The following is a 12,937-nucleotide window of genomic DNA, read 5'->3' on the forward strand; positions in this document are numbered from 1 at the left end:
TGGTCCTGCTGGTCGCGGCCGCAGATGGTGACGTTATCTAGATAAGGAAACGTGGCCTTCAGCGCGTTCTGGTCAACCATCCGGTCCATCTCCCTTTGGAAGACCGAAACCCCATTGGTGACGCCGAAGGGAACCCTAAGGAAGTGGTAGAGGTGGCCATTCGCCTCGAAGGCGGTCCTCAGGGCGGATAGGGAGTTGGTGATAGGCCGACTTAAGGTCGATGGTGGAGAATACCCGGTACTGTGCAATCTGGTTGACCATGTCAGATATGCGGGGAAGGGGGTATGCGTCCAGCTGGGTGTACCGGTTTATGGTTTGGCTGTAGTCGATGACCAGGCGGTTTTTATTGCCGGTCTTAACGACTACGACCTGGGCACGCCAGGGGCTGGTGCTCCCCTCGATGATGCCCTCCTTCAGGAGACGCTGCACCTCAGAGCTAATAAAAGCTCTGTCCCTGGCGCTGTACCGCCTGCTCTTGGTAGCGACGGGTTTACAGTCGCGGGTGAGGTTAGCGAACAAGGAGGGGGGCGGGACTTTGAGAGTGGAGAGGCCGCAGGTGGTATGCGGCGGGCAGTTTAAAAACTGCTGGTTGTAGACTGTGAGTGGGGGGAGGGGTCCACCGTATGCCAAAGTGACACTTTGGAGGTGGCATTGGAAATCCAGCCCTAGTAGGACGGCAGCGCAGAGCTGGGACAGGACGAGAAGTTTAAAGTTTTTATATTCCGTGCCCCTAACCGACAGGGTCACCACACAGTATCCGCTGACGTCTGTTGAATGGGACTTCGATGCCATCGAGATCCGATGGCGCGTTGGCCGGACAGTGAGGGAGTAGCAGCGCACTGTGTCTGGGTGAATAAAACTCTCCGTGCTCCCGCTGTCGAACAAGCAGGTCGTGGCGTGGCCGTTTACCTCGATGTCCATCATGGACCTGGACAGATGATGCGGGAGAGCTTGGTCCAGCGTGACGGAGGCCAGTTTATGGCTGAGTGTGCTGCTGTCGTCGGCAGGTGAGGCGGTGGTCGGGTCTGGAGACAAAATGGCGGCCGAGTGCGGCGAACAAAATGGCGGAGAAGATGGCCGCCCCCACGACTCACACGAGGCACTGCTGGCGTCTGTGGCCTTGATCAAAGATAGCCACCCCCACAACTCACATGAGGCACTGCTGGCATCTGTGGCTTTCCCTCTGCAGGCGTTCGCGAAGTGGCCTTTTTTTCTGCAGCCGGAGCAGGTCGCGTTCCTTGCAGGGCAGCGCGCCCTTTGATGTCTCGCCTGGCCACAGAAATAGCAGCTGGCGGCCCGATCGCGGGGCTCCGCTGCCGCAGCAGGTCCCGGGGGTGGCGGTCCCGATCGATTCCGGGACACCGACGCCGTAGTAGGTCCCAGGAGCGGCGGTGCGAGGGGTATTGCGGCCGGAGTCGGGCCCGAGTCCCACGGTCGCGCAGCACTGTACCCGGAGTACGCCTCGAGGTCCCGATGGGCCACTTCCAGGGAGCGAGCGAGGGCTGTAGCTGCTTTCAAGTCGAGGTCCTTTGATTCAAGCAGTCTTTGCCGTGAGTAGTCGGACCGAAGGCCTTTCACGAAGGCATCACGGATATTTCCTTCAGCATGTTGTGCAGCCGATACAGCTTTAAAGTCACAGTCCCTGCCGAGTGTTTGTAGCGCCCGTAAAAATTCATCTACAGACTCTCCTGGCTGTTGCGAGCGGGATCTTAGGAGATGTCTGGCATACATTGAATTTACTGGGCTCCGGTACTGCTCTTTTAGCAGGTCGAGGGCCTCCTTGTATGTAGTAAGGTCCCGGATGAGTGCAAATACTTTAGGGCTCACCTGGGCGGTCAGAACTCTTAGCTTGTCAGCTTCCGATGGCACGCCGGAGGCTACCAGGTAGGATTCAAAGCAGCTCAGCCAGTGGTCAAAGTCGAGGGCTGAATTCGCTGCCTGTGGATTTAGATCCAGGTACGGCGGTCGGAGGGCTCGCAGCCAGGTCGGCTGCTGGGGCTGGTCAGTCATTTCAAAATTTAGCCAATAAAATTGATATACCTATCAATTCATTCCATGAAAAGCAACGAGTTAAGATAGTAACTATAGGTTTTTATTGGCTAAATAACAGAGCCCACCCTCGTGGGTGATCGGTTCCAGCAAGGAAGAATACTAGCCAAGCAATCACCTTTATACCTGGGCAAGCAGGCGGAGCCATGGGCGGAGTCAGCTGAGGTATGCCTAGGTATAACAGTGTGCGAGGCAAGAGGTAACCTTGTGTAGGTGATAACAACAGTGTAACAATAACAGTGGTTTACCACAACAGGCGACCGGAAGCTCAGGGTCACCCTTACGGACTGAACGGAGGTGTTCCGCAAAGCGGTCGCCCAATCTGCGTTTGGTCTCCCCAATGTAGAGGAGACCACATCGTGAGCAGCGAATACAGTATATTAGATTGCAAGAAGTACAAGTAAATCGCTGTTTCACCTGGAAGGGGTGTTTGGGGCCCTGGACAGTGGGAAGGGAGGAGGTAAAAGGGCATGTGTTGCATCTACTGCGCTTGCACGGGAAGGTGCCAGGTGAAGGAGAAGGGCTGTTGGGTGTGATTGAGGAGTGGACCAGGGTGTTGCGGACGGAGCGGTCCCTTTGGAATGCTGAAAGGGGAGGTGAGGGGAAGATGTGTTTGGTGGTGGGATCACGTTGGAGGTGGCGGAAATGGCGGAGGATGATCCGTTGAATGTGGAGGCTGGTGGGGTGAAAGGTGAGGACAAGGGGAACCCTATCGTGGTTCTGGGAGGGAGGGGAAGGGGTGAGAGCAGAAGTGCGGGAAATAGAACGGACACAGTCAAGGGCCATGTCAACCACAGTAGAGGAGAATCCTCGGTTGAGGAAAAGGGAAGACATGTCGGAAGCACTGGTATGGAAGGTGGCATCGTCAGAACAGACGCGGCGGAGATGGAGAAACTGGGAGAATGGAATAGAGTCCTTACAGGAAGCGGGGTGGGAGGAAGTGTAGTCCAGGTAGCTGTGGGAGTCGGTGGGCTTGTAGTGGATGTTTGTTGAAAGCCGATCACCAGAAATGGAGACGGAGAAGTCAAGGAAGGGAAGGGAAGAGTCAGAGATGGACCATGTGAAGGTGAGGGAAGGGTGGAAATTGGAAGTAAAGTGAATGAACTTATCTAGTTCAGGGCGAGAGCAGGAAACGGCACCAATACAGTCATCGATGTACCGGAAAAAGAGGTGAGGGAGGGGACCCGAGTAGGACTGGAACAAAGAATGTTCCACATATCCCATGAAAAGGCAGGCATAGCTAGGGCCCATGCGGGTTCCCATAGCAACACCTTTAATTTGGAGGAAGTGAGTGGAGTCAAAGGAGAAGTTGTTCAATGTGAGAACAAGTTCAGCCAGGCGGAGGAGGGTGGTGGTGGATGGGGACTGGTTGGGCCTCTGTTCAAGGAAGAAACGGAGCGCCCGAAGGCCATCCTGGTGGGGGATGGAGGTGTAGAGGGATTGGACATCCATAGTGAAAAGGAGACGGTTGGGGCCAGGAAACTGGAAACTGTTAAAGTGACGGAGGGCGTAGGAATCTCTTCCTATCTCGACTCTATTTTTTCTCCCCTTGTCCAGTCTCTTCCCACCTACATTCGCGACTCTTCCGACGCCAGCTGGGATGACTGACTGTATCCCTTCCCACACATGGAGCCTCTCCCCAGTGTGACTGCGCCGATGAGTTTCCAGCCGGTACAGGGCGCTGAATCCCTTCCCACAGTCCCCACATTTCCACGGTTTCTCCGTGGTGCGGGTGTCCTTGTGTCTCTCCAGGTTGGACAATCAGTTGAAGCCTCGTCCACACACAGAACACGTGTACGGTTTCTCCCCGCTGTGAATGGTGCAATGTTTTTTCAGGCTGTGTAACTGGTTAAAGCTCTTTCCACAGTCAGTGCACTGGAACACTCTCACTCGGGTGTGTGTGTCTCGGTGCTTTTCCAGTCACACTGATGTTTGAAATATTTTCCCACAGACAGAACAGACAAATATTTCTCCTTCCACATTCAAAGGCCGATGATATTCGGGTCCTGATGAATGGAGTGACTCTGTCAGATCTTGATGTGATGTTTGGTTTGAGTTTGCGGTCTGTAAATGCTGCCCTTCTCACAGCCTGTAAAAGGAGTTTACAAAAGCCATCACTGAGAGTCCAGGATAGAAATTCAGAACAGACAATTCTAGTTTATTTTGTTCCCCCAAGAGGATTCATCATCTTGTTCTGGATTTCCCCACCAGAGGAAATAGTTTCTTTGAATCTACTCCATTGAAACCGTTTAATCGTTTCAAACACCTCACTTCGATCACCCGTCATCCTAAACTCAAGGGAATGCAATCTAAGGCTCTGCAACCTGTCCTCATCATTTAACCCGTTCAGCCCTGGTGAATCTGTGCAGGATCAGCTCCAAGGCCAATATATCATCCTGTGGTCTGTTGTGTAAAACTGAGCACAGCACCTGTTGGAAAATAAAAGTGCTTCTACAGAGGTTGAGCATTAAACAGTGACAATGGCTAACACAGGCACCAGGGGCACAACCAAGTTAGTCTGAGAGAATACATGCAGCTCGACACTGAGTAACTGAATTCTGACCACAGGAAGCACATTCTCCATAAACCAGAGGGAACAGGAAGTTAAGGCGGAAACAGAAGCAGATGTGACAGTCTATGATTGACCACAATGCAAACTGAATGAGAATAAACATTGGAGAAGTTGGATTAGATTCATAAAGCACAATTAATAATAAACTGATGCAATTAATTTCAGGGTAATGAAAATACTGGACAAAGATGGGAATGAGTTGAGTCTGAGAGGATCAGGCCGACAGTGGGAGAGTGTCGAGAAGGATGTGGTTTCTGCAGCAGCTGCAGTTCCGCACTGTCAGGGGGAAGGAGGGCGTTAGATGACGTACGTGCCAACATTGAGCTGTGGAAGACAGAATCAAGAGCTTATATGGAAAATGAGGTGGATATACAAAGGAAGAGAGTCAGTCAGTTAGGTGACACTTGTAATAATAAACAATGACTGATCACATTCCCACCTCTGAGTCAGAAGTGTGTAAAGTTTGAGCCCCGCTGCAGACTGTCCTGGCGAGTGGAGACGGATCTCCAGCTCATTCTGGGTTGGTATCGGGTCGGACAGGCGTGTCCGGTGGGTGTGGGTGCCCACCCCCATTGTATGAGTTGTGGGAGCTCATAAAACTCTTGGTTAAGGACTAACCAGCCTATCAGCTGGTATCAGAATGGTAACGGCCATGGAAGGAGCGTTAAACAGCCGGAGAATCCTTCAATAATAAATATCCTTCCACTGTTTCACACTGTTCTCCAAGGGAAGAGTTCAAAGAGAAACAACAACTACACTGAGTTATTTCCTGAAATAATCCCTGCTGTCTGTCCTGAATGAATCCATTTCACTACCAAATGTTGCAATGTTTGCTCCACCCCACAGGGTTTCATCTGTTTAAAGCCACAACAGAGAGGCCCAGTTTTCTCCTGGAGTTGGAGAGAAATCAGGTTTGAAAATGATGCAGAGTTTCAGCCAATGAGGGAGCTCCGGACTGAGCGCCGCCCACTGGGTGGCGCAAGCCCCGCCCCTCACACACTCCGATTAGTTGGAGGACCCGCCGCCCGCTCGGTCCTCCAGCCCCGCCCCGCTCTTCCTATTGGTCCGGAGCTCCCGTCAATCACCCGGGCAGTGTGAGCTGAGTAAGCGCGGACCTTGGCTCAGCCGCTGACACATCAGGTGAGAGGGCTCAGGGAGCGGGTTCATGAACCCCGGGGGGACGCGGGCCGCTCACACCCCGAGCTCAGGGAGCGGGTTCATGAACCCCGGGGGGACGCGGGACGCTCACACCCTGAGCTCAGGGAGCGGGTTCATGAACCCTGGGGGGACGCGGGCCGCTCACACCCCGAGCTCAGGGAACGGGTTCATGAACCCCGGGGGGACGCGGGACGCTCACACCCCGAGCTCAGGGAGCGGGTTCATGAACCCCGGGGGGACGCGGGACGCTCACACCCCGAGCTCAGGGAGCGGGTTCATGAACCCCGGGGGGCGCGGGCTGCACACACCCTGAGTGCGGCCCCAGGCCCCATTATTAAAACACTCAATATTATCCACTTCAAAGATAGTAAGGAGAAAAACAAAAGTGGCAGTCAGAGAAATCAAGGGTTTAAATCAAACATGGCCACAGTAAATAATAATTCTAATAGGTCTAAGAGTGTTAACAAAACAAGCCTGAAGGCCTTGTGTCTTAATGCGAGGAGCATTCGTAATAAGGTGGATGAATTAGCTGCGCAAATAGAGGTAAACGGATGTGATATGATTGGGATTACGGAAACATGGCTCCAGGGTGACCAAGGCTAGGAACGCAACATCCAGGGGTATTCAATATTCAGGAAGGATAGGCAAAAAGGAAAAGGAGGTGGGGTAGCTTTGCTGGTTAAAGAGGGGATTAACACAATTGAAAGGAAGGATATTAGCTCTGATGATGTGGAATCCGTATGGGTAGAACTGAGAAATACCAAGGGGCAGAAAACATTAGTGGGAGTGGTATACAGACCTCCAAACAGTAATGCGAAGGTCGGGGATGGCATTAAATGGGAAATTAGAGATGCGTGCAATAAGGGCACAGCAGTTATCATGGGTGACTTTAATCTACAAATAGATTGGGCTAACCAAATTAGTAACAATACTGTGGAGGAGGAATTCCTGGAGTGTATACGAGATGATTTCCTGGACCAATATGTCGAGGAACCAAGTAGAGATCAGGCCATCTTAGACTGGGTATTATGTAATGAGAAAAGATTAATTAGCAATCTTGTTGTGTGAGGCCCCTTAGGTCGGAGCGATCATAATATGATAGAATTCTTCATTAAGATGGAGAGTGAAGTAGTTGACTCAGAGACTAGGGTCCTGAATTTAAATAAAGGAAACTACGATGGTATGAGGTGCGAGTTGGGTAGGATTGATTGGGGAATGTTACTTAAAGGGTTGATGGTGGATGGGCAATGGCAAACATTCAAAGACCGAATGGATGAACTACAGAATTTGTTCATCCCTGTTTGACATAAAAATAAATCAAAAAAGGTGACTCAACCGTGGCTAACAAGGGAAATTAAGGATAGCATAAGATCCAAGGAGAAGACATATAAATTGGCCAGAAAAAGCAGTAAACCTGAGGATTGGGAGCAGTTTAGGATTCAGCAAAGGAGGACAAAGGGATTAATTAAGAAGGGGAAAATAGAGTATGAGAGTAAGCTTGCAAGGAACATAAAAACTGACTGTAAAAGCTTTTATAGATATGTGAAGAGAAAAAGATTGGTGAAGTCAAGCGTAGGTCCCTTGCAGTCAGAATCAGGGGAATTTATAATGGGGAACAAAGAAATGGCTGACCAATTAAATACATACTTTGGTTCTGTCTTCACAAAGGAGGACACAAATAACCTCCCAGAGATGTCAGGGAACATAGGGTCTGATGAGAGGGAGGAACTGAAAGAAATCAGTATTTGTAGGGAAATGGTGTTAGGGAAATTGATGGGATTGAAGGCCGATAAATCCCCAGGGCCTGATAATCTACATCCTAGGGTACTTAAGGAAGTGGCCCTAGAAATAGTAGATGCATTGCTGGTCATCTTCCAAAATTCTGTAGACGCTGGAACAGTTCCCATGGATTGGAGGGTAGCTAATGTTACCCCACTATTCAAAAAAGGTGGTAGAGAGAAAACAGGGAATTATAGACCGGTAAGCCTGACATCAGTAGTGGGGAAAATGCTAGAGTCCATTATAAAAGATGTAATAGCAGAGCACTTGGAAAACAGTGACAGGATCGGATAAAGTCAACATGGATTTACAAAAGGTAAATCATGCTTGACTAATCTACTGGAATTTTTTGAGGATGTAACTGGTAGAATATATAAGGAAGAACCAGTGGATGTGGTGTATTTGGACTTTCAGAAGGCTTTCGATAAAAAGTCCCGCATAAGAGATTAGCGTGTAAAGTTAAGGCACATGGGATTGGGGGCAAGGTACTGACTTGGATAAAGAACTGGTTGGCAGACAGGAAGCAAAGAGTTGGAATAAACGGGTCTTTTTCCGAGTGGCAGGCAGTGACTAGTGGGGTACCACAGGACTAGGTCCTAGGACCCCAGCTATTCACAATATATATAAATGATCTAGACGAGGGAACTAGATGTAATATCTCCAAGTTTGCAGATGACACAAAGCTGGGTGGGCGTGTGTGCTGTGAGGAGGATGCCGAGAAACTCCAGTATGATTTGGACAGGTTGGGTGATTGGGCAGAAGCATGGCAGATGCAGTATAATGTGGATAAATGCGAGGTGGCAAAAACAGGAAGGCAGATTATTATCTGAATAACAATAGATTAGGAGAAGGGGAAGTGCAACGAGACCTGCGTGTCCTTGTGCACCAGTCGATGAAGGTAGGCATGCAGGTGCAGCTGGCGGTTAATAAGACAAATGGTATGTTGGCCTTCATAGTGAGAGGGTTCGAGTACAAGAACAAGGATGTCTTGCTGCAGTTGTACAGGGCCTTGGTGAGACCACATCTTGAATATTGTGTGCAGTTTTGGTCGCCTTATCTGAGGAAGGATGTTCTTGCCATGGAGGGAGTGCAGCGAAGATTCACCAGGCTGATACCTGGGATGGCAGGAATGACGTATGAGGAGAGATTGAGTTGATTGGGTTTGTACTCACTGGAGTTTAGAAGAATGAGAGGGGATCTCATTGAAACTTATAAAATTCTAACAGGACTGGACAGACTGGATGCAGGAAGGATGTTCCCGATGGCCGGGGAGTCCAGAACCAGGGGTCACAGTTTAATGATAAGGGGTAAGCCATTTAGGACAGAGATGAGGAGGAATTTCTTCACCCAGAGAGTGGTGAACCTGTGGAATTCTCTACCACAGAGGGCGGTGGAAGCCAGTTCATTAAATATATTCAAGAAGGAGTTGGATATATTTCTTAAGGCTAAAGGGATCAAGGGATATGGGGAGAAGGCAGGGACAGGGTACTGAATGTGGATGATCAGCCATGATCTCATTAAATGGCGGAGCAGGCTCGAGGGACCGAATGGCCTACTCCTGCTCCTATCTTCTATGTTTCTCTTTCTAAGGCTTTGTTTTATTGCGGCTAATGGTTGTAATGGATTTATTATGTAATTGATGAGTTGTAACAAGTACTACCATATTTAAATAAATATGTTTGACTCAAAAAAAATAAAAATAAACGTAAACCCCAGGGGGACGCGGGCTGCTCACACCCCGAGGGTGGGCCCAGGCCCTATTATTAAAACACTCAACATTATCCACTTCACACACACCCGGGGTGGGTCTCAGGCCCCAAACAAGAGCCTCCAGGCCGGGCGTTTGTCCCGAGCGGGGCGGCAGCTGCGGGGCTTTCTCCTGGTTACAGGCCCGGGTTAACGGCCACCATCTTGAGAGGCTCAGGGGGCAGCAGGACGCATGCGCGGCCCCCTTGGCCAGGAACCAGGAGGACAGAATCTTGTCAATTTCTATCCTGGACTCACAGCGATGGCTTTTGTAAACTCCTTTTACAGGCTGTGAGAAGGGCAGCATTTACACACCGCAAACTCAAACCAAACATCACATCGAGATCTGACAAGGGTCACTCCATTCATCAGGACCTGAATATCATCGGCCTTTGAATGTGGAAGGAGAAATGTTTGTCTTTTCTGTCTGTGGGAAAAGATTTCAAACATCAGTGTGACTGGAAAAGCACCGAGACAAACACACCTGAGTGAGAGTGTTCCAGTGCACTGACTGTGGAAAGAGCTTTAACCAGTTATACAGCCTGAAAAAACATCGCACCATTCACAGTGGGGAGAAACTGTACACGTGTTCTGTGTGTGGATGAGGCTTCAGCCGATTGTCCAATCTGAAAAGACACAAGGACACCCGCACCACGAAGAAACTGTGGAAATGTGGGGATTGTGGGAAGGGATTCAATTACCCATCTGAGCTGGAAACTCATCAACGCAGTCACACTGGGGAGAGGCCGTTCACCTGCTCCGTGTGTGAGAAGGGATTCACTCGCTTGTGCATTCTCCAGACACATCAGCGAGTTCACACTGACGAGAGACCATTCAGCTACACTCACTGTGGGAAGAGATTCAAGCAGTCATCCAACCTCATTCTACACCAGCGAGTTCACACTGGGGAGAGGCTGTTCACCTGCTCCGTGTGTGGGAAGGGGTTCACTCGGTCTTCCCACCTGCTAACACACCAGCAAGTTCACACTGAGGAGAGGCCGTTCACCTGCTCAGTGTGTGGGAAGGGATTTAATCAGTCATCTGAACTGCTGACACACCAGCAAGTTCACACTGGGGAGAGGCCATTCACCTGCTCCGTGTGTGAGAAGGCATTCAATCAGTCATCCAAACTGCTGACACACCAGCAAGTTCACACTGGGGAGAGGCCGTTCACCTGCTCCTTGTGTGAGAAGGCATTTAATCGTTTATCCAACTTGCTGACACACCAGCGAGTTCACATGTGACTGCAGGGATTGGATTCTGCTCTTAATCACATCCGGGACTGAACCATGTTCATTCTGACAGTTGGGGTTTGTTTCTGCTGATATTAATAACCCCTATAACTGGGCTGGAGTTTAATATTCTGGATATATAGCTGATTGACTTGTCGGGGCTGCAGTGATTGTTTAAGAACCGCTGTCTGATCTTTCCCCTTAATTTCTGATGAAAGTCCCTGAATTATTTTACAATAAAATTATGAACTTTTACTTCAATCCTAAATTGATATTTGGTACAAAATCTACAATTCAGTGTCTGAAAGTTTCCACTGATTAACATCTCCAATTAGAAAGTGCTGATTAATCCTCGCTGACAATTCTTACTGACTTGCACATTACACACAGTGGCACCTCCATTATCCACCAGAAAGAAGGGGAATGGGAATTGGTGGAGAATCGAGAGTCCCCAAATGTTTCCCCTCCCGTCTGGTACAGCAATCCCCTCGGCACGGGAATGGAGACGGGATGATTTCAAGGTATTTACTCAGACGGGCGGAAGGTGGGAAGTGGTGTTCCATGGGGATCGGTGCTGGGACCACTGTTGTTCACCATTTACATGAATGATTTGGACTCGGGAATCAGAGGTACAATTTCAAAATTTGCTGATGACACTAAATTGGGGGTTGTAGTTAATATTGAGGAAGACTGCGATAACATCCTTGTAGAATTATTCAGTTGTGTTCAGTAAATAGCAGCATCTTTTAATTTGCTTTGACTGATCACATCACTATAGAGTTATGTGAAAAACAGAAATCATTAACAGCTCCCAATTTCAGAATTGTCAGATTCAAACTCAACTTCTTCCAAGTACAATCTAACATTTCAAAAATTGTAATGGATGTAGGCGAGATATTAGGACTGTTGTCCAACACAATCCAAACACAGTGACACACAGACAGATGGGCAGGTGTAGCTTCACAGCGAATCCTTTCAAGCCTCACTAAAAAGTGGCAGACTGGCAATCCATTGTTCACTAATGGAGTTGTGATCTTTGTAAATTAAGAAAGGAAATGCATGGAAATGTGTCAAAGAGTTGATTAACAGAGTGGGGCATCATCTCCCTTTGATTTCTATTTCTGACACCAGGCAACAGAAAAAGGTCATTACAACACGACATAAACAGACTCTTCAGGTGTGAGACATCAGACTTCAGAACAACACGTCTGCCAGCTCTGGCCACAAACCTCAGTACAGTCAACCTTTCAGCAGCTGCAGCCCGGATTAAATAACTAGTAGTTTAACATGTCTAGTAGAGCTTTTGTATCAAAATAGAAGAAATGTATTTGTGACATACACACAATTAATAATTACATCACAATGTGATTGTGAGGATCGATTATCACCTCTTTAACCCAAGGTGCCCACCGGTCGAGGAAGGTATCAAGTGAATCGGTGGACACCGCCTGCTCTCTCTCCAGGGCCACCCGGGCAGGGACAAGACCGCGGGAGAGAGGCAGGCAGCCAGAGTGACCCCCCTCCCATGGGCCCCGCCCATCCTGATTTCTGTTCTGTAGCCATCTTTCCATCCATTCTGCTGCTTGGCCCATCACTCCACACGGCCTGACCTTGGTCATCTTCTAGATCTTACAAACTGTTATGGATAGCAAGCTGGTTACAAAACAGAAAACAGAGAGTAGGGGTTAAGAGTGGCAAAAGGTGGGAAGTCGTGTTCCACAGGGATCGGTGCTGGGACCACTGTTGTTCACCATTGACAGAAACAATTTGGACTCGGGAATCAGAGGTACAATTTAAAAATTTGTCAATGACACCAAATTGGGAGGTAGAGTTACTACTGAGGAAGAGTGTGAGAACATGCAGGAAAACTTGCAGAATGGGAGGGTAATTGGCAAATGAATTTTAAGAAAGGTGGTGTATTTTGGTAGGAATAATAAGGAGGCCACAAACTACTTGGAAAATAAGAGTCTAAATGGGGTAGAGGAGCAAAGGGATCTCGGGGTCCAGATACACAAATCACTAAAAGTAGCGACGCAGGTTAATGAGGCCATAACAGGAGCAAACAATGGACTGGGGATCATTTCTAGAGGGATAGAATTAAAAAGCAGAAAAGTTATGTTAAACTTGTATAGGACATTGGTTAGACCACATTTGGAGTACAGTGCACAGTTCTGGTCTCCATATTATAAAAAGGATATAGAGGCACTGGAGAAGGTGGAAAAAGGCTTTGCAAGGATGATCCTAGAACTGAGAGGTTATACTTATCAGGAAAGGCTGAACAGGCTGGGGCTCTTTTCTCTAGAATAAAGAGAAGGCCGATGGGTGACCTGATCGAGGTCTTTAAGATTGTGAAAAGGTTATATCGGGTGGACCTGGAGAAAATGTTTCCACTTGTGGGGGA

The 12,937-nt window shown here is 48.9% G+C and overlaps 1 protein-coding gene across 1 annotated transcript in view; it reads left to right on the top strand.

The window, feature by feature from the left end:
* LOC147118689 (uncharacterized) overlaps window positions 1-10,548 on the top strand; it is a 43,154-nt gene extending 32,606 nt beyond the window's left edge. The window contains exon 2 of the mRNA XM_085983955.1: window positions 9,911-10,548. Within this exon, the coding sequence (XP_085840081.1) occupies window positions 9,911-10,548 (638 nt within the window). The remainder of the gene's footprint in view (window positions 1-9,910) is intronic.
* Window positions 10,549-12,937: the final 2,389 nt, after the last annotated feature.

Source organism: Somniosus microcephalus, chromosome 4 (genome assembly GCF_052327205.1).
Source record: "Somniosus microcephalus isolate GS21.2 chromosome 4, FLI_Smic_1.0, whole genome shotgun sequence".
NCBI classification, from domain to species: Eukaryota; Metazoa; Chordata; class Chondrichthyes; order Squaliformes; family Somniosidae; genus Somniosus; species Somniosus microcephalus.